The 20,726-nt window shown below is 59.4% G+C and overlaps 5 protein-coding genes across 5 annotated transcripts; 2 read left to right on the forward strand and 3 right to left on the reverse strand.

Moving 5' to 3' along the window:
- Nucleotides 1-750: 750 nt before the first annotated feature.
- Nucleotides 751-3,711, reverse strand: VTJ83DRAFT_2243 (uncharacterized protein; the record flags this gene model as incomplete). The annotated part of the gene is made up of 2 exons (XM_071008492.1): nucleotides 751-2,589; nucleotides 2,659-3,711. 2 exons carry the CDS (start codon nucleotides 3,709-3,711, stop codon nucleotides 751-753), a joined length of 2,892 nt encoding a protein of 963 aa, XP_070868783.1.
- Nucleotides 3,712-7,047: 3,336 nt separating this feature from the next.
- VTJ83DRAFT_2244 (uncharacterized protein) lies at nucleotides 7,048-8,138 on the forward strand (the record flags this gene model as incomplete). The annotated part of the gene is made up of 2 exons (XM_071008493.1): nucleotides 7,048-7,161; nucleotides 7,419-8,138. The coding sequence occupies 2 exons, from the start codon at nucleotides 7,048-7,050 to the stop codon at nucleotides 8,136-8,138; spliced, it is 834 nt and encodes a 277-aa protein (XP_070868784.1).
- Nucleotides 8,139-13,442: 5,304 nt separating this feature from the next.
- On the reverse strand, nucleotides 13,443-15,290 carry VTJ83DRAFT_2245 (uncharacterized protein; the record flags this gene model as incomplete). Its single annotated transcript, XM_071008494.1, has 1 exon — nucleotides 13,443-15,290. One exon carries the CDS (start codon nucleotides 15,288-15,290, stop codon nucleotides 13,443-13,445), a length of 1,848 nt encoding a protein of 615 aa, XP_070868785.1.
- Nucleotides 15,291-17,317: 2,027 nt separating this feature from the next.
- Nucleotides 17,318-18,471, forward strand: VTJ83DRAFT_2246 (uncharacterized protein; the record flags this gene model as incomplete). The annotated part of the gene is made up of 3 exons (XM_071008495.1): nucleotides 17,318-17,449; nucleotides 17,578-18,387; nucleotides 18,463-18,471. The coding sequence occupies 3 exons, from the start codon at nucleotides 17,318-17,320 to the stop codon at nucleotides 18,469-18,471; spliced, it is 951 nt and encodes a 316-aa protein (XP_070868786.1).
- Nucleotides 18,472-19,200: 729 nt separating this feature from the next.
- VTJ83DRAFT_2247 (uncharacterized protein) lies at nucleotides 19,201-20,607 on the reverse strand (the record flags this gene model as incomplete). Its single annotated transcript, XM_071008496.1, has 1 exon — nucleotides 19,201-20,607. The coding sequence occupies one exon, from the start codon at nucleotides 20,605-20,607 to the stop codon at nucleotides 19,201-19,203; it is 1,407 nt and encodes a 468-aa protein (XP_070868787.1).
- Nucleotides 20,608-20,726: the final 119 nt, after the last annotated feature.

Consider the following 20,726-nt stretch of genomic DNA (forward strand, 5'->3'; position numbering starts at 1 on the left):
AGTTACACCGTACCACAGCAATCATCCGGTAGCTTGCATTAACTATAGTACAACCAAGACATTACTTACATACCTATCCGGACTTGCCAGCTCCGACGTACCGCAGGCGACACCTAAGCCTGCTCAGTAGGCTGACCACCCCCAGTGACTCCAGACTCGCCGTCCACCCCGGACACATCTAGCTAACCTACAAGCCCCGGAGATGATTACCTTGAGATACTTAGTACATACGTAGAAACAAACAAAAACTCAAGGCTCCAAAACCCTTTCTCCTCGCTATGCAAATCACCCCAAATCCTAGTGCAAGATCCCTCTCCTCACTCCAAAGCAACGCAAACACAATGGAAACCAACGACCTGACCCGACCCGGCTAAAAAGGCAAAAGAAAAACAAAAAAAGAGAAAAAGGGGATGGGAGGCCCTGGACAACCACGGAAATCATTCCTGTGGTTATAAAGGGTGGTGGTATGCCCAGAACGCAGCCCATCAGGTCTCTGAAACACCACGAGGAGACAGCGCATAAAACATGTCCCGCATTTGCAGGTTTCAGACCGCTCGGGACGGGCCGCATGGATTGGCAAAGTCGATTGCCGGCATCCGAGATCCGCTTTCTGCATGCTCAGCGCTCCAACGTTGTCTTCTAATTACCCGTTGCATCGTTGCGGTGCTCTCTGCGCTCGAGCGTTCCGCCCATCATGTCTTTGTCCCATCGCTCTGCTGCTGCGCTGCCGCACGAGGCGTCATACCCACGCTAATAGTGATCCTGCCTCGGCCGGATCCTCTTCCCATCCAGAAACTCCTGGCTCTTTGGCTGAAGGTACAGATTCTCAATCTGCTGCTGCCGTCTCTGCTCAAACGCCATCCTCTCCTCCTCGTCTAGCGCAAACGCCTTCTTGAGCCACCCAAAGGCGCTCCGCTTCTTCTTGACCGCCTTGCCTTCCGCCATGGTCCCCCCGCTGCTGCTCACAAAGCTCATCCCCATCGCTGACGGGGGGCAGCGCGGCGGCGGCACGGGGATGTGGTGCGGCCCGACGGTTCCCGACGTGTGCGGCCGTGGAGGGGCCTGCTGCTGCAGCGGCGAGTGCGGGCTGGCCTGCACGGGGCGGAAAAACTGGCGGTCGCTGAGCGGGGACGGGATGCTGATGTTGGCTTGTTGGGCGAAGGGCGGCTTGAAGTCGGCGAGCGACGGGATCGAGCTGGCCGACGCCATGGGGTTGACGGGGCCGCGCTCCATGTCGGAGCCGTACGCCGAGTCGGGCGCTTGATAGGTCGCCGCGCGCTGCAGGCCGCCGTGAACTGGTTGCAGGTTGAGCTTCTGCGGCGGCGGTACCTGGATGGACTCGGGCGGTGTGGTTTTGAGGGAAACACGCTGTCTGAGCGATGTCCGCTGCACCAGGTTTGACGTTGTCGCCGACACGGCCTCCGCCGTCGCCACCTCCGGATCGGCTGGGATCACCACCTCGGGCGCTTGTGCGAAGTTCGGTCCGAGCAAGGGCTGCTGAGGACGCCTCGCGGCCGGTCTGGAACCGGTCCTGCCTTCTGCTTTCGCCCCGATCTCAACCACTCTGGGCTTGAACACCTGGGGCATCGATCGCACCTGTTCCACCCGGGGTTGCGCATGCGTGAGCGTTACTTGAGCGGCGGATTCGACCGACGATTCGGATGAGGATGTTGTTGGACGCCTCGTTTCCACTTCCCTAACTTCGACTGGAGGACGGGGCGAGGTTCCCCTGGGCCGTTGCTGTACCCTAACCTCTAGCTCCTTCTTCGGGCGTTCGGTGGCGCGCGGCGAAGGCTGTTGCGGGCGTTCGGCAACGCGAGGGGATGGCGGTGGCGGCCTTTTCGGCTGAGCATCCGGGCGAGGCGAAGGGAGCGGCGAGGGGGGTACCGGCGTGTACGTCCGGGGTTGCAGCATGTACAGCGGGCTGTCTTCCTTTTCTGCTTCTGCGTTCCCCGTTTCCGGTTGCCCCTTGGACGGCTCCTCTTTGGAGGGTTCCTTCTTGGGGGGTTCCTCCTTCGAGGGTTCCTCCTCCTCGGGCTCTTCCTCTTTTGGCGGCTCCTCCTGGGGTGCTTGCTCCTTGAGCGTTTCTTCCTGAGGCGCCTCGATCCTTGGCACGTCCAGAAGCACCGATGGGCTCTTGGAGAGGCGTCGGGGATCTCGGGTTGGGGGCGACAGCGGCCGGTGTTCTTCCGTGGGAGAGGCAGGCGGCGGAGATGCAGGCGGTGACTCTTCTGGTGGCGGAGACCTTGACGTGACCTCTAGGACAGACTTCCTTGGCGCCCCTTCGTTTTCGCTCGGCTTGTCCTCGTTCGGCCTGCATTCGCTCGGTTTCTCCTCCGTTGGTTTCTGCTCGCTTAACCTCTCATCGCTCAATTTCTCGGCAGGGCGATCCTGCTCTTCGGTGACGGCCACCAGCTCCGTGTCGATCGAAAAGTCGCCCGTGTCGATGATGCTAAGCCTCAGGGAGAGCCGGGGTGGCGAGTTGGGAACTTTGATGGGAGGGGACGCTGGCGGGGTGGTGATTATGGACGACGAGGCATCCGACGGCCGAGGGCTATGCTGCGGCGTTCTGGCTGATTGGGAGCTGGTCTTTTTCGGCGGGTCAGCAACGCTCCGCTTCCGTCGCGGCACCATCTCACCGTCCTGGGGATAGCCTACCTCTTGACTGCGGACCTCCTGAGCCTGAACCTCGTGGCTCCGCTCCTGAGTCCGGCGCTCAGCCTCGCCCGCCCGCCGATCCATCTCGGCCACCATGTCCGTCAACCGCACGATCAAGGCGTTGAGGGCGCTGCACTTGGCCTGCAAGTCCATAAACGCGTTGAACCACCCGTCCGTGTTCCCCTTCATAGCGTCGTAAATGTCGATGACATCGGGCCGCTCGCGACGCCAGCTCCCGTGCTGCTGCTCGGCCAGGTAGATGGTGAAGTCGCGCGTGGCGGCGAGGCCCTCGGCGAGATCCGTGTTGGTTTGGTCCAAGGCCGCCTGGGTGCGGGCGACGATGTGATCGATCTTGCGGTTGCCGTCGAGGATTTGCGCGCGGAATCTGCGTTCCTCCAGCATGCGCTCAAAGACGGAGATGTTGTCCATGGGCAGCTTCAGGTGCTTTATGCGGTCCTCCACATCGCGCGTGGCAAGGTCCACATCCTCGAGGGTGGTCTCGAGGAACTCGTCCACCTCGTCGATGTGGCCCTGCAGGATGGACACGACGAGCAATTGGCTGTTGGCCATGCCGTTCAGCAGAAGGTAGACGCCAAACGAGATCTGGGCCATCAGCCGGCACAGCTCGTGTGTCATCTGGCCCGGGCGGAATCGCCACAGGGCTGTCGGGGGAGGATCCCGGGCGCCACCGTCGAGCAGCGCTTCTCGCCTCGCTTTGGCATCCCCGGTCCGGAGCTTGGGCTTGGCGGCGCCCCCCGTCTTGGTGGACTCGATCAGGGACTCGGCGAAGGCGTGCTGCATGGATGGCATCGGGTGCTGCGGGACGGGCGGCGGCGGCGGTTCCTCCTGTCTCGGCCGGGTGTCAAGTTCCAGACCGGACCCGGCCCGGCGGTTGTCCTCATCCTCGTCGTCATCATCGCAGTCCGGTACCAGGACGATGGGAAGCTGCTGCACCTCGGAGAGGTGCGTGGGCGGGGGCTGGGCAAAGGCCATGCTGGCGGCGTTGGGGGATCTCCGGTCGAGGATCGAAGGGGCCGAGGTGTCGGCGATCATTGGCCGCAGCCGGGGCGACCGGCGATCGGCGGTACCTCAGATCGTCGTACAAGCGGGAACACGAGGGAAAGGGTGAGAGAGTCAAAGGGCGTGGGACCCCACGGCGTTTCTGCGTGCGCCCTGCGGGTTCCCGCGGCGAGGAAGAACGAGTGCGGCGGCAGCCGTGGGAAAGATTGCGAGTCTGGGCGCTCCGAGGACGACGGCTGAGACGATATAAGGACGCCAAGTTGCCCGACGGGTCGAGACATGCAACCGACGGGCTCTGTCACGGATGCACGCCGGCGTGAAACATCACAGCAGTTCCCCGAACCCAACGGCAAGCCTGGTGCAGCGAGAAGCAGGCGGGCGGGGGAATGGCGCGGGCTGCAGGTCAACGCCGCTTCGAGCCACGTCTTCGACGTCGTGACGAGGCCGGGAGCCGGGGTGTGCAGACGTGCAGACGGTGTCTCGCTCGGGTTTGAAGATGTCTCGGTATGCCGATATGTCGAAGTTGGAGGGGAGGGGGGATTGGGGAGCGAGCCCAGGAGGGCGGACGGTATGTACGCCGGCTCAAAAGTCGAAGACGGCCTCGATTCCGGGGAGGAAAGAGGCCGATGGCGGTTGAGAGACGAAAATTAAACCTAGCAATTAACGAGCGTTGACGTTCAACGTTTACTTGTCAGGGGGCCGGAGCTTTGGCTCTTCTCAGTCACGGCCAGCGCAGCGGTCGACGGGGGCAATGACAAGAAGCTCGTTGCGACTGCAACGCTGTAAAAGCAAAGATTAGGAAGCCTGGATGGAAAAGGAGAAGAGACGCCCCGCCAACAAAAGGCGAGATGTGTAGGTTGCCTTCGCTTGAAAGGAGGAGAATGGGACAAGGTGGTAGCTCACCCCATAGGTAGGTAGCCGCCTCGAATCCAGGTTTATTGACGATGGATTGACCGACTTTGGATGGAGATGGGCGGCTCCTGGCAAGATCCCAGGGCAGGGGCCTGCAGCCTCCCCACATTCAGGAGAAGGCCAGCCGCGATTTCCAGGCCTTCCCATGCCCGTCTTCCGAGAAATTGGGGGTTTGCGCGGGTGGACCCCGGGGGGGGGGGGGGGGGTCTTCAATAGCTGCCCCCTGCTACGGACTTTTCGTCCGAACACTGGGGAGCCAAGGACTGGACCGGTCCAGAAGCCTGGATCTCTCATCTTCAACCTCCCCTTCTCGACTTGTTCGTCGTAATTTCCATCAGGTGCCATCAGCAGCCAACCACCACCTACCCATCCCCAACCTGAGCAGATAGCTATGCACATGGCAGATCGAGCTGCACAGCTTCTGGAGGGGGGTGTCGGGATCCAGGCGTGCCGCGTTTTTTGTCTTACCCCTCCTTCTCCCGCGCACCCAAACAAGCTGGATTCGTCCGCTCCTCGCCAATGCCCGCGAGTATTGGCGGCACCATGGGGGATTCGCCCAATGCTGTGGCTTCGGGCTAGTTATTGTTCATTTCAACGTTCCTGATCGCCCAACCCGACATTCCGTCATTCTATGCCCAACGCCTCCCAGTTTTCCCGCATCGGAACTGTCGTTGGACTTTGGTGTTGTTACGGTGAGCTGTGTTGCTGACAAGCCGTGTCCTGGGCGCGCACACCGGCATGTTTGCATGTTTGTTGTTGGTGTTTGTTTGGTGGTGAGCTCCGTTCCGGGCCAGCTGCAGTCGCCAACAGCGGGGGGAGATGGGCGATGGAACCGCAGATCCCTGCTTCCTTGCAGGTCCAGACCGATCAGGGCACACACCACGGGGGTTAGCCACACCCACCTCTCTGCATCGTCACCAACGCGGCCGCGACCCCACGACAAACGACTGGATACATACGTACTATACAGACAGGAGTGTTTTCTGCAAAAGGACTTGCCATCCGCTGCGTAGGCCGAGTGCGAAGCAGTCCGCCCACCTGTCAGGTTTTGTCCACCAGATCCTCATTTGCCATCCACCATCACATGCTCCAACGCGTGAAGATCGCGGCATGATGCCGTGCCAGCTCGTCCGCCTGCAAACATCAGCTCGGAAACATCAGGGCTCTCAGCTGCTTTCCGTCCAGTCCGCGGGGAGTGAGACATGGATCTTGTCGGGTCCTGTCCGAATGGAAGGTCTGGGACGCTTCATCAATAAATGACAAGCTGACGGGATCGGCATCTGCACGAGTGCAGCCGAAAGCCGACGTTGGAAAAAAAAAATCAGGCAGCTCAAATGGATTGGCTCCCGGGGTAATTTTTTTTTTTTTTTTTTTTTTTTTTTCATGTTGATTCCCAGGCTTCGGGGACAGGGCGCATTTCGCTTGTTTCCCATCATGGCAGGCCAGAGAGAAGAGGCTCTGTCGGGTGAGCCATCGATCCAAGCTCCCAAGAGGCACGACCCCCCGTGGCAAGCTTCGCCGCAACCGCCGCCATGGAGTGGCAAGAATGCATTAATATGGGTGGGCCGGGAGGCTCGCGCATCCCATCTCGGATCCCTCATCATTGGGCCTGTGTCCACCTGACGCCCGATGAGTCGATCGATATCTGGGCTTGTGGGCTTCCGCAGGAATGACAAACACTCCATTCTCGTCATCTCACCAACGAAACCGCTTGAACGCATCTCGTGTGCAGGTACGGGGCGCCATCGCGGCTTTTACCACATCAAGATCAGAATCTCCGTAAGCATCACATTGGTATCGACCGCTGAAGCATCCAAATGGTAAAAGAGCCGCATCGTCCCACAAGAGACGTTCGACGTCTGTTTCGACGTCGTCCCCTTGAACAGGCTGGTGAGACGTCCGTAAGAGCCCCGACGAGATACCCCCCCACCCCCCCTGGCGCTCTACGATACGACGCGATACGACGGCGATGGTATCCCAATTGGGCTTCGACCCGTGGGCCGTTGGAAAGGCGCCTTCTCCTTCATCGCACGGGAACCGGGCGCCGAGGCTTGGGGGGACCAGGATCCATCGGCGAGCGGTCCAGCGAAAGAGTCCGGTCAGGTTGGGCCTGGTCTTGTGCCGCTTTCCCACCGTTCCTCGGTCTCTCCGAGCCCATCTGTCCGATCCAACTTGTGCCTTGTGTTTTGTTGCTGTTGGATCTCGCCGAATCTCTCAAAAGGCGCAGAACTCCCTACCCTGATCGCCATCCCGACCTTGTAGCCGCCTTCCATCCCGAGCCCGTCGTCGTGCACTTGTACCCGCAGCCTCGCCTTCCGCCTCGCCAAGCCGAGATTCCAGCTGCGCTACCGCAAACACACAGACGCACAAGAAACGCAAACACACAGACACACACGGGCGCCCAGGGGAGGAATTGAGCGAGAAAAACGCCTCCCCTTAGCGACCGTCTCCCGCAAGATGGGCGCTCTGGATGCATTCCGGTTCGGCACCGGCCGGTGGGACCCAACCCATCGGTTCGAGACCTCGTGGCTGCTGTCGCCGTGGGCGCTGTTCGCCTGCCGTGCGCTGATTGTGAGTGGTGCAGCACCGTCCCATCCCCCTCAAGATCGTCATCGTCAATCGTATATACATACATACCCGCTGCCACGTGGGAACCTCGTGGCGAGAGATCCTGTCTCTCCTGGAACCCGGGCAAACCGCTTTCCCCCCCCCCCCCCCCACCCCCGCCTGCAAGCCCCGTACACTATGTACTATAGCTCGCTCGTGTAGCGTAAACCAAAGGCTAACCTCGCCCTCCCCTGTCTCCCCTCTGTGTTGCGTACCACCAGTCCCTCTACGCCTTCACGACCCTCATCTTCGTCCTCGCCTGGCAGTGCGCCCATGGGCCCCTGGGCTGCACCGGCTCGCAAAACAGCTTCAGCTACTTCACGACCCTGACCTACTGGGGGCTGGCCTTCTACTTCCTCGTCGCCGCCGTCCACACGGCCACCTACGCGCGCGCCGGCACCCCCTGGCTCGACCGCTTCCCACGGCCCCTGCAGGCCCTCCACGCGGCCTTTTACACGACCATCATCGTCTTCCCCTTCATCGTGACCATCGTCTACTGGGCCCGCCTGTACGAAGGCACCTGGTACCCGGACGTGTACTCGGGCTGGAGCAACGTGTCGCAGCACCTCCTCAACTCGGCGTTCGCGCTGTTCGAGATCGTCGTGCCCCGCACCGAGCCGCCGCCGCCGGTGCACATTCTCTGGCTCCTCGTCGTCCTGGCCCTGTACCTCGCCGTGGCCTACATCACGCACGCGACCAAGGGCTTCTACACGTACGACTTTCTGGACCCCAAGGCGCAGGGCGCGCTGCTGGCCGCGTACGTGTGCGGCATCGCGGTCGGGTGCCTGGTGCTGTACGGCTTTGCCTGGGGGCTGGTGTGGCTGCGCAGGTGGGCGACGGAGACGAAGCTGGGGATGATGGGCAAGTTTTCCCAGGGAGATCTGGAGGCGGTGGAGAGGGAGGACGTAACGGGCAAGGTGGAGTCTCCGGCCACGGCGTAAAATATTTTATTTTTTTTAATAAAAAGAATAAAAGGGGGGCGGTATTTGGGCTTAGTCGACGAGCGGTGGTGGTTGTTGATGAGGGAACGAGTCGTGCTTCTTGATTCGGGCATGTGTATGTTGGCCATGTGGGATATCACCAAGGGAATTGGGTCTGCGGAAGAGGGTGGCATTAGCATTCAGGCTTCTAGGGAGGATGCCGTTTTTTGAGATACCCCGAGGTAGGCGTTGGCTACGGCCGCGGCCTACTGACCTATCTGTCGTTACCTTCACTGCATATATTCATTCGTTAATGCCTAGAATTCTACAACATGGAAGTTTTGGAGGGTGCTGCAAGACATCTCCCTCCTGGTCGATGTGGATGACTGCTTCTATTTTACTACCTTATCGGGACAGCATGCCTCCCATCCGTGCCGAGTTCCCATGTATCTCAAGGGCAGCGGTAAGGTCCTCAGCGTCATACAAAGAGCAATTCCCTGCCTGGGGAAAGTGACTCAAGAATCACTCCTCCGTGTCGGGAAAACCATGGTATGTATATCCAATACTTTTATTGTCTATGGAGTCTATTTACATCTCCATCTACCACTATTGTCCATCCTCTCTCCCTTGCTTTCTTTCCTGTCTTGTTTCTTTTTTTTTTTTTCCTCTGTTACTTTGTCCCTCCCCCCTCCCGCCCCTGCGATCCAGGCTTACTTCACACACTTTTCTGCGCCTCCAAGAGGGCCTCTTCATCGCCTAGCTCTTGAAACTCCTCGCTCAGTTGCACCTCCCGCGAGATCAACTCCTCGATGCCAGCAATGACGGCGCCGACAACCGCATGGAAGTCCTTGTCTTCATCCTTCCCGCTGCTGCTGCTGCTGCTGCTGCTGCTGTCGACGCTACGGGGACCGTGCACCGACCAGAATCGGTGCTCCGCGTCCTGGTTCCGGCCGTCTCCACGGGCTTGGTCGTCGATGTGGGAATCGGCAAAAGGGGCCAAAGCCCTGCGGGGCATCCGGCTATCGTCCGCCGCCATCTCCCCCCCGCGCCCCGCCCAGTCGTCTCCAAGGCTCTGGAGCTCGTCAATCAGCTCCCTCCCGAAATCAGCCCAGTCCTTGGCTCGCTCGAGCGCTGCGTCGAGCGCATCGCGCCAGCCGGCCCGGTCGCGGCGGCGTTGGCGGCGGCGGCGGCGGCGCGAGTTGTTCTTGACGGCGTTGGCGGCGGCTTCGTTCCCGCGGCGGCCCCACTCATCTCCGATGCGCTTGAAGTCGTCCCCGAGTTCCCGGCCGCGGTCGACCCAGTCCTGAGCACGGTCGAGGGCCCGCTCGAGGGCGTCACGCCAACGGCTCTGGCGTTTAGCGGGAGCGCCTGATGGATGGGCGGCCGTGGCGGCGGGCCGGGGAGCGTCATCCGCGAGGTCGGCCGTTGGGAGGTCCCTGGGGAGAAACTCCCAGGCACCATCAGGCGTATGGTGGTGGTGCTGCTCCCAAGCGTCGCTGCTGGGCTGCGGGTGTGCGAGGGTGCTTGAGCCAGCCACGACGATAACGTCCAGGGTGGCCGGGGCCGTGGTGGTTACCTCGGCGGTTGCCGTAACCGTCGTAGGGGCGCCAACGTGGACATCCAAGGTGAGCGTGGTCATGGGCGTAGCCAGGGCCGTCGTCGTTACCTGTACCTGAGCAGTAGCTGTGACAGTTATCGTGGAGCCGTCAACAGGCACAGCAAGAGTGAGGATCTGGGTTTGTGTCTGGGTCTGGGTCTGGGTGGCAGGGACAAAGGCCGTGACCGTTGTTGGGACACCGACGAAGAAGGTGGTGGCTTGTATGGACGTTTGCGTAAAAGTCATTGTCACATCCTGCATCTGGGTCGACGTTTGGGTCATCTCCTGTGTTTGCGTCAAAGTTATGGTTACCTCCTGCGTCTCGGTGGATGTTTGAGTCGCCTCCTGTGTCTCGGTCGTAGTCGTCAATTCAGATGCGGTGACTGTCGATGTCATTTCGTCCAAAGATATGCTGGACGTGGTACTGACGGTGACCGTGACCTGGTAGGTGGACGTGAAGGTTGTCGGCAGGGCTAGCGTCAGCGTGCTGGTATCGTGGACGACCAACGAGCTCGGCAGGCTGGGGGTGGCTTGAGCCGTGATTGTCACCGTCAATGGAGCCATGGGGGTGGGCAGGGGGGTCGGCGTCGAGGTCGGCGTCGGGGTTGGCGTCGGGGTGTCTGGAACGGCGATGGTGACGATGGTTGTGATGTCACGCTCGTGGATGGGGGCCGTGGGGATGATGGCAGCGGGAACCAGGGCGAAGAGGGCCAGGCAGACGACGACGACGACGAACATGATGGAACGCATTTTGAATGGGCTATGGGAGGGACTAGGGGACAGAAGTATGACTTGATGTCGGTGAATAGGAGGACTGCGTGTCACTTGGTGCTGGTGTTGGCAGCGAAGGGTGTCGGTCTCTCAGGCTGGTAGAGGTATGAGCTGATGTCTGTGGGCGGTCGATGTGTCAAGGGTGGTGATGGGTGAGCGTTGTGTATGTTATCACAGGATTATGATGTATGCCTAGGAGATCACTAATGGATGTGTTAGTAGGAGCTGGACTGTCAGGGGTACTTGGTTCTGTAACTGTATTCTTGGTTGATAGAAGTGAGAAACGAGACCCGGTGGTTGAGGTGGGAGGACGGGACTATATATACCTATGAGATTGGTCCAAGCTTATTTCGAATGACCAGTTCGATGGGTCGTCACAAGCAGAGTCATAGAAAGTCAACGGGAAGCATGATTGTAGGGCTACGGGACTGACGCCTTTTGCAAGCGAGGTGAATCATCCGACGCGTCAGGCAGTAGGGTCTCTCCGGCTAAGACTCGTGTCTCTAGATTGACGTGGTTGCAACTATGGGTAGATGCCGTGACTCAGGCTTGCGTGGCCAGGGATAGCATCATATGGAACTGGTACTGCTTCGTTCGTCATGATCAGTGTACCGCCTAGACTACTGCCTACTGTAGCTTGGGCCACATTGCATGGCCAGCTGACGTGGAGCGTAGATGTGGTTGACGCCAGGTTGTGACTTTCCCCCTGAAATGGTACACAACCTCCCTGAATGGAAGGACATGAGGCATTATCCAGCCTTCACCAGACAGAATTGCGCGTATGACGACACGCGTTGATGGACAGGCAGTCTCAAGCAACGGAAGATGTAATTGCGTCATACCCGCTCTTCCCTTAGTCCTGCTCTACAACATGGTCCGTCTTTGACATAACTAGGAACGTCAAGCCCACTTCAACCAGCTCCCACCCGCCCAGTCATAACCATCAATGCCACTTGGACAGCACCCACGCCCATGCCGCAGTCATTCATCTCGAGACCCGTTGTCAGATGACGAGAACCACGACTTCAACTTTCTCATGCCCGACCTCCACTTCGAGCCATCCACTCCCCCCTTGTTCTTTTCCTTCTTCAACTTCTTCCTCCTGCCCCTCCTCCCGGTCCTTCCGTTCAACAACCCAAACGCATCCATACGGATCGGCTTCCCATCCGTGCTGTGCACGACCGTCACGGGGTTGCACACGCTAATGCCCTTACACGTGATTTGAAGGGAACCGCGGTCATCGGATGACACTTGAACTTCGTTCTTGGGAGGCTGGGACTGTGGTTCTGACGAGGGCCGTTGGAGGAGGTCCGGCGAATCTGGATCGCACTTGATATCGGCGCACTCAATATGTTTGTCTTTGTCTTTCACGTCGCCCCCCGTTAGGGCACCGGAGCTATGGTTGACGATCGGGTTGACGCTGTCTATACCGTCGACATTGCCATGACCTCCGTCACCTATGCGCTCTGCATGGCTGGCAATGGCGTCGAGCAGTTTCCGTAGGCCTTCAAGCAGCCGGGGATCTTGGAGCCAGGTGGCTGATTCAAAGAGGTCATCGATGAAGCCCACGTCTCCGCTAGCTGGCACAGCGCCAGGGTTAGGAACAGGGTCGGGCCTGGGAGCAAGGTACGGGCTGGCATCGTCATCGTCTGCGGGAGTCGGAAGAGGAGCTGCGAGCGTTTGGAAAATGACACTATAATAGAGAAGGAATGCAACGGAGAGGTGAAAGAGCGCAGAGCAGGCCATATTTGATCAGAGTGAGCCCTTTTGGTGGGCCCAAATGGTTCTGATGTAATAACATTCGATGCATTTTCGTAGCCTCCAAGAGAAGATCGTAGCCCGAGGATAAGCCATTAACGAGTTGAAGGAATCATCCAAATGGCACCAGCAAGACGCAACAGCTTCTTTCAGGCTCAATAATGACAGGGTCAAGTCTGCACAGAGCGCGGTTGCTGGTTCGTGCAACCTACCCGTCACGACCCTCTCCTTTCCATCGCCAGATACCTATCCATGCGGAGGATCGGGGTGGACCACGGCTGGTCGCGGACAGAGACTTCCCTTACCTTGATACTCCCGTTGATGTATTTGTTGTCCAGCCATGCAGGCTTAACTCATGCTTTCGCGCACAGTCACACATGCCGCTAACGTATGCAAAACTCGTTGCTGGAGCTTGAAACAGCGTATCTTTCTCGAATTGTTGCTGCACCAGAGCCCTTGGCCATTCCAAATTGCTCATACTGCTACCTCTGATCTTGGCCTTTCAAAATAATAGCCTGTTCCAAGCAGCCACGACGTTAACAGGATAACGGTCCATCAGTTCGATCCATCACGATCCAAGAAGGCACTCCCTGTGATCCCGAGACTCGCTTGTCTGACATCTCCTAATCATATCTCCTCTCCTGCTCACCCTCCACCGACACAGCAGAAACATCATCTTAGAAAAACAGGATCCTCTGAACATAAAGGTTTGCTCTCGACCCCTCGGTGATCCTGACCTGCAACCCTTCTCTTGCCGAGAAATGCGTTGTCGGGTTTAGGGGCTTCATGGCTTTGTAAACAATCTTGGCATTCAGGGGCTGTATTTATTTGCATCTATCTCGCACTCGAAGACGCAAAGTTGCTTCAACCACACAGCACGGTTTATCGCCAGCATTACAACATGGTTCCAAAAAAACAGACACCAACAGTGCAGCGAAAACTCTACGCACTACAAATCATTCCGTCACCATGTCAAAGTTGGAGCAGATCACGACACGGCACTGAGGGGTTTCTAGGTGTTTCGATTATCTAACTATGCATAATCTAGCTATCTATCTGGATAGCCTTGTCTCTCACCTTCCCTCCTTCTCTTGTTTCGTTTTTTTTTTCTTTTTCTTTTTCTATCTTTCCACGATTGATGAAAGTCCCCCCACCCCCCCCCCCCCCCCTCAATCCCACGAGGGACATTCTACCTTTGCTTACCAACCTCCTGAGAGCGTCGAAAGCGCCCGGTGTCCCACCCCCCTCAGCACATACCGGCCACGGGTCATAAAGTTGCTCCACAAGGAAGAATCCGCAGGCTTGGTCTCCTCGGAGGCTTTGTTCACAACCGGAGGCGGGCCAGTGGGAGTAGAAAAGACGTGGTCAGAATCACAAGGCTCCGGCATCGCTCGTTGCTCGGGGTCCAGCGGCTTGGCAACGAGGTGGACGCCGTATTTGGGGCGCAGCACCAGGCGCCAGGTCTTCCAGTCCTCCGGGTCGCCATACTTGTCGACGCAGTGCGCGTCGGGCTCGAAGTGCCACCTGGAGAGCAGGGCGCAGAGCAGGACCTTCATCTCGATCTCGGCAAACTTGCGGCCGAGGCATCCGCGAGGACCCTGGAGGAAGGTCATGAAGGCGTTGGTGCCGGCCGTGGGGGGCAGGTGGTTCCAGCGCTCCGGGTCGAACACCTCGGCGTCCTCGCCCCAGAACCACTCGAGGCGGTTGATGGAGTTGGACAGGAGGTAAATGACGGTGCCGGCAGGGACGTGGTACCCGTCAATGACATCATCCTGAATCGACTGACGCACCGTCATGGGGATGGGGGGGATGTAGCGGAGCGACTCCCGGCAGACGTTGTCCAGGTAGCGAAGGCGCTCCACGTCGGCGAGGCACGCCAGGGACTCGGCGTCGCTCTCGTCGAACTTCCAGTGCGGATCAAAGAGGCACGGCATGGCGTCCTTGATCTCGGCCCGGAGACGAGCCTGGGTCTCGGGATGCGTGGCCAGCAGATGGATGGTCCAAGCGACGCCCGTGGCGGTTGTGTCATGGCCGGCGCCGAGGAAGGTCATGATCTGGTCGCGCATCGTCTCGCGCGACAGGCCGGGCTCGCCCTTGGCGCGGAGCTTGTTGTTCTCCTGGGCTATGAGGGCCAGCACGTCCTTGGCATCGGCGGCTTCCTGCGCCGCCTCGAGCTTCTCGCTGAGGATGCGGTCGCACTCCTCGATGATGATCTTCCTGGCGGCTTCAACGTCCCGGTTGGTCTTGCAGGGAATGTACTTGCCGTTAGGGAAGAAGGCCTGGAAGCCGTGCATGGCATGGGATACGGCGTCAAAGTTGAACATGGTGCGGTACGCCCCCACGAGGGGGCAGTTGCCATTCATGAGAGCGCCCAGCTCGGCGCCGAAGCCCGCCTTGCCGATGATGTCCAGCGTGCACCGGTTCAGCCAGCTCAGGATCTCGAAGCGGGCCGCCCAGCCATGGGCCCCCCGCCGGGCCAGCTCGGCCTGTTTCCTTGTCATCTGGAGCGCCTTCTCCCAAAAGATGGGCGTGAAGGCCCGGATGGCGCTGATGGAGAAGCCCGGGTTCAGCGTCTTGCGTTGATACTGGTGCTCGGCGCCCTCGGCGAGGAGAACGCCCATGCCGAGGACGCGGACCATCCAAGAGCGAGCCCGCTGGGGCTTGGGGAAGTTGTAGGGGTTCTTGACGGTCATGTGGCGGATGCCGGCGTCGCTGGCGATGGACAGACGATCCGAGCCGAAGGGAAAGTAGTAGCGGACGATGGGGCCATGCTTGCGATGCCAGCGGCGCTGAGGAACGCCGCACTCCTCGGAGATGATGGGCAGGAATTGTCCCCAGAGCGGGAAGCCGCTGACGGTGGGTATGTGGCGGAGCTTGGACACATAGGTCGGATAGATCCATCCCATCCACAGGACCCAGTAAGCCATGATGGCGGACGAGAAGACACCCAGGGAGCCCGGGACCATGGGATGGTCAACCTTCCTTGCCAGGACGGCGAGGCCAACGGCCGTCGCGTGGACGGAAATGGGGGTCTCGAGGAACTTCATTTTCTTTGTTGTTATGTGTATGAAACTTGGACTTGTTGAGGTTGGACCTGTATCAGATTGTCCCTTGGGGGGAGCAGGGTGATGATGGATGAGGGTAAAGTGGATGAGTATGAGGTGTCAGACTGGGGTGATGTAAGACAAGCGGTATGTCGTTGGGGTGGTAGGAGGGTCTTGTGTGCGGGATACAGGGTGAAATTCCGATATGGCGTTGAAGGATATGGTATCAACCTGAGAGTGTGGTCTGAGGTTGATGTTGTGTGAGGGATGAGGTAGGTGTTTCACAGAGATGTGGTGTGCCGCGGATGTGGACAACTTGCTGATGTGTAGGTCTAATCTGGTCGGCGATTGTGTCTAGTGGTCGATCATGTATTCTTGTTGTCCCTGGCTCTCTTGGTTGAACTGAGCAGGTCGAGGTTCGCGGGGTCAGCGATGGTCCCGGATCTATATATACCCCCCAGATGGGTCCAAGCTTCTGACCGCGCGGCCTCCTTTGACTGCCTCTCTGACTTGGGAAGAGTCATCATGATGCATCATGGCTAGTTACGGGTGCTTCAAGAGGTCGTCAGTGCTTCTGCTCAACACGTCAGGCTCAGGGACCTTGATGGATTACCCCTCGGTCAGAACAGGGCGGAGTCGTGACGCGGCTTGGCCTGTCCTTGCAACCAGATGGCGCGGTTCAATACAAAATTGGCTTTTGAGGAGCATCTTGTACATCGCAATGGGCTCGCTGATCCGGAAAAGAACTAGCCAGAGTCATACAAAATCATAATCGGAGGCAATGATGACACGATCTGCCTGGCAGTCCCATTTGGGAGCCATTGGGTCGATTCGTTTCCCAGCTTTCTTGCAGGAAGATTCACCAACCTGGAATGTTCTCAGAATCTTAGTAGCCTGGGTCTTAAGTTAAAAGTGCTTCCAGTTGCAGGGGCAGCAAGCAGCCACTGCATTGAGGAAACGTTTGCCTCCCCACAGGTGGATGGGTTGGAGCTGCAGCTTGCAAGCTTGACCCGGTCAATACCAGATTGGTCAAAGTGAGCCACAAAGGCAGAGAAAAGAAGACAAGAAGAATCTTGACAGAAAAAGACAAGCATTCGAAGTTCCTTGATAGCCTGATGGCCTGTTGCTGCCTCTCGCTCCACGCCCCCCCTTTCTTGGTGTAAACAAAGTTCAGGTTCCACAGCAACACCAGACTCACCCGAAAGAGCTCATGGCATCTTGGCTGTGGTATTACACAGCCTTTGGATTGAAGTTTGCAGCGCGATGGGATGAAACTTGCGGCCGGCGAACTGCACATCCTACGGGAACTTGGGAGATGTCATTGTTCTCTGAGAAGTACACTTAGCGTCAAACCGTGTCAAATGCCACCGGGCACCTTTGAGTTGGGGTCGCAGTCTCTCTCATGAGCCCGGCTGTTCAGCTCAGCCGTGAAAAAATAACCGACGTATATGTCACAGCAGATTTCGCAAAAAACAAACAAAAAAATCCCGAGCACAAACAACAATCGCAGGCATTCATGTAGGCAATATACTGTATAACGCCCTGGCATTTGGTTTGTAAGTGGGACAAGATCTACATATACTGTGTATACTATATGTATGTACATCCTGCCGGTGGGTGGTGGCTGCGGGAGCCAAGACCTTATGGATGTAGGACTTCATGTTAATTGAACTGTGTGGGACTTATGGCTTTCGTTGATTGGTCAGACTAGCTAAATGGTCACGTGTCTGTCTGGGGTCCGCTAACGATGCCGGGTAACCTTGGGCGATGCGCGAAAGCAACGACGTCGTTTCTGCAACCTGGAAACATCCGCAAACAACTTTTCCATCCAACCAACACTTCCTCCCCCGATCGCCAATTTTCCTCCGTTGCGACCACACTTTTAGTCGCCGCGCATTCCTAGCATCCTGCGCCAGACCCTCACAGCTTCCCGACCGACCACGCCGAGATCCGGGGAACTCGCACAGTTTCCTCGCTCTCAATCGCTCAAGAACCGACCTCGTCGATCATCGCCGACACAACAGCCCACCATGGATGAACAAGTACTAAGCAAGCGGATCCGGACCCTAACCAAGGCCGTTGCCTCGGAACCGCCTTCGGTCGTCATCCAATTGCTCGAGGAGCTTAAAGCCGACAAGGCGCCGACAGAGGAGCAGCTGCGTGTAAGTTTCTGCGCCGCCGTCCCCAACCTCCACCCTCCGGAGCTCCCGATGCGCCAGGCGCATGCGATCGCACCGGGGATTTGGGGGCAACCCCGTTGGCTAACCGCACCCCCTCCTCCCCGCGACAGTCCACAAAAGCCGGCGTGGCGGTAGGAAAGCTCCGGCAGAACCCCAACCGGGATATTGCGCGGCTCGCCAGCGAGATCGTGTCCAAGTGGCGCAAGAACGTGGATGCGGCCAAGGAGTCCAAGAAGCGTCGTCTCGAGGAAAGCAAGTCGCCCACTCCCAATAAGACCGACTCCCCCGCGCCGGGTGCCTCTGCCGCGTCCTCGGGCGCGTCCGCCGCCGCCCCGGCCGCCCCGAAACCCCCGGCTTCCTCCTCGGGGTCGGGCGCCCGCTACGAAGGCGACCCGGAGAAGCGCCACTTCCGGACCGACAAGGTCGACATCTCGCGGACGGGCAACAAGACGCGCGACGGTAGCATCGGCGTGCTGTACAACGGCCTCGCGTACCGGCGGACCGAGCCCGTGGGCGAGATCCTGCAGAAGGCGATGGAGGTGGAGGCGGCGGCCTTCGCCGCGTACCGCGACACGGTCGAGTACGCCAAGAAGATCCGCGGCCTCATGACCAGCCTCAAGCGCAAGGACAACCCGGAGCTGGGCCAGCGCGTGCTCTCGGGCGACATCTCGCCCGACAAGTTCGTCGTCATGACGGACGAGGAGCTGGCGTCGGAGGCCCAGCGCGAGCGCGACCGCGCCCTCGAGCGCGAGAACATGCTCAAGGCGCAGGTGCCCATGGCGCAAAAGTCCATCAGCGACTCGCTCCAGTGCGGAAAGTGCAAGGAGAAGAAGGTGTCGTACAGCCAGGCCCAGACGCGCTCGGCCGACGAACCGATGACGACGTTTTGCGAGTGCACGGTCTGCGGTCATCGCTGGAAGGTGAGTTGCTTGGCTCTGGCCGTGTGGCTCGGCCATCTCGACATGCGGCCGACATGATGCTAACACGGCGGCTAGTTCTCGTGATCCCCCGGTGCGGCATCGCTTCGAGGCCCTGCTCTCGGTCGCCTCTTCTTTTTCTCCTTCCCCGTTTTTGTTGTTTGAGATAATCATTTTTACTTGACTTCCCACTTCTCATCGGCCTTCGGTTCCTGGCGCACTTTACGGACGGTTAAGTGGGATGCACCCTTTGGCTTCTAATTTCTTTCTGGGAGGTGGTTAGGAAGCGGGGTTGATATGTGTGATGATAGGATCCCGGAGACGCTGCCTGACATGATGAGGTCGCGGAACGCCGCAAGACCGACCACATAGGCCGTGAAATTTGTGGTAGTTGAGGGAGGCGCGTAACCCTTCTTACCTACTGTACACGAAAGCAGGCGACAATGATGACACCCTGCTGCTTTTCATTATCGGGATTGGAAGGGGGAGGTTACCGGGCATGCGTGCGCTTGGGTGGGCGGTCGGAGAGGCGTGATAATACCTCATCTGTCATGCTTCCTACCTTGATACCCACAAGAAATATTCAGGATCGTATATGTCAAATGCTCTCGTCGGAAGGTGAAGAAAGATGAGATGCGGCAGCGGCGCAAATACCTTCCCTGGAAGAGGGGATGCTTTTAACTACACGGCTACAAACCCCAAAGCAACAGGTCAGCCAGCTGCACCGGGAGGCCCTTGGATGTGTCGATCTGTCGTCGTGCTGTCCAGCTGGGGAGGTGAGAAGACGCCTTTTTTTTCTTTTCTTTTCTTTTTTTGCTACGCCTGCTCTTGCTTCCTCCTGAGGTGCGCGATGCCGAGCACATCCAGCAAGTCCTTGCCCCGGAGACCCTGGCCCGCCTGCCGCTGGCCATCCTTTTCTTCCTTCTTTCCCGCCCCGTCGTCCTCCAGCTCCAAGGCGCCGGCGTGCTTCCAGAACTTGCTCAGGTGGCGAGCGCCCGTGTCGCACAGGATCGTGACGACCCGGCTGCCCGGAGGAAGCCCCAGCGCCGTGACGACGGCGGCGACGCAGTTGACGGCGCTGCTGCTCCCGATGAAGATTCCGTCGTGCTCGACGAGCCAGCGGGCCATGCGCAGGGCCTGCTCGTCGGTGACGCGCACGGCGTCGTCGACCAGCGGCCGCCCGACCTCAAAGTTGCCCGTCACGCGGTTCACGCCGATGCCCTCGACCAGGCTGTCGACCTGGGTGCGGCGGCGGGTGCCCTCGCGCTCCGTGGGCGACCACATGACGCCGTGGCGCACCTTGTGGTACAGCCCGCTGCCCTGCGGGTCGGCCAGCACCACGCGCAGCGCCGAGCCCAGGCCGCGCTCCTCCTTGAGGTACTTGGCCACGCCGGACAGGGTGCCGCCGGTCCCGGCGCCGGCGACGAAGGCGTCGAGGCGGCCGCCGCCCGTCTGGGCCCAGATCTCGGGGCCGGTGGTGCGCATGTGGGCCGTGTAGTTGGCGAGGGACTCGAACTGGTCGCAAAACACGCCGCGCGAGGGGGTGTCGGGGGAGGCCGAGTGGGCGCGGGCGCGGGCGCGGGCCAGGTTGACGTAGTGGCCCGGGTCGGTGATGGGGGCGACGGGGACGCGCTCGACCTCGGCGCCGAGGTGGCGGAGCAGCTCCGACTTTTCGACGGCCACGTCGTCGGGCATGCAGATGTGGGCGCGGTACCCCCTCGCGCGGGCCAGGGTGGCCAGGGAGATGCCGGTGCTGCCGACGGTGCCTTCGTAGATGACATCGCCCCGGTTGGGGACGAGCAGGCCCTCCTCCTCGGCGGCCTGGATCATGCTGAGGGCCACGCGATCCTTGGGGCTGCCGCCGGCGCCGTTGAGGAACTCGGCCTTGGCGAGGATGGTGCAGCCGGTGGCCTCGGAGAGGCTGCGGATGCGGACGAGGGGCGTGTTGCCGATGGTGCCCTCGATGCCGTCGACGATGCCGTGGCCGCGGTCCAAGGCGGAGAGCTCGCCGTGGGATGAGGCCGTCTCGCGGTCCTCGAGGCTGACGGGCCCCAGGAGGTCAAAGAAGCTGCCGTGGCGATGGGCAGACTTTTTGCGGCGCTGGTACCGGGCTTCCAGCTCCGGGTAGAGGTCTTTGAAGCCGAGCGTCACGAGGACGCCGGCGATGAAGGCGACCGCCAGGGCGGCGGTGCCGTAGACTCGGGGGTGGTCGCTCAGCGGCATTGTCTCGTCATTTTTTGTTGTCTTGCGTGAACGGTTCTATTCTTTTCTTTCTTTCTTTTTTGTTTTTTTTTGTATAATTGTCTAAGGCCGCGGTTTTAGTTTTGGCGGTGCTGATGTGG

The sequence above is a fragment of the Remersonia thermophila genome, chromosome 2 (genome assembly GCF_042764415.1).
Source record: "Remersonia thermophila strain ATCC 22073 chromosome 2, whole genome shotgun sequence".
Taxonomy (NCBI): Eukaryota; Fungi; Ascomycota; class Sordariomycetes; order Sordariales; family Chaetomiaceae; genus Remersonia; species Remersonia thermophila.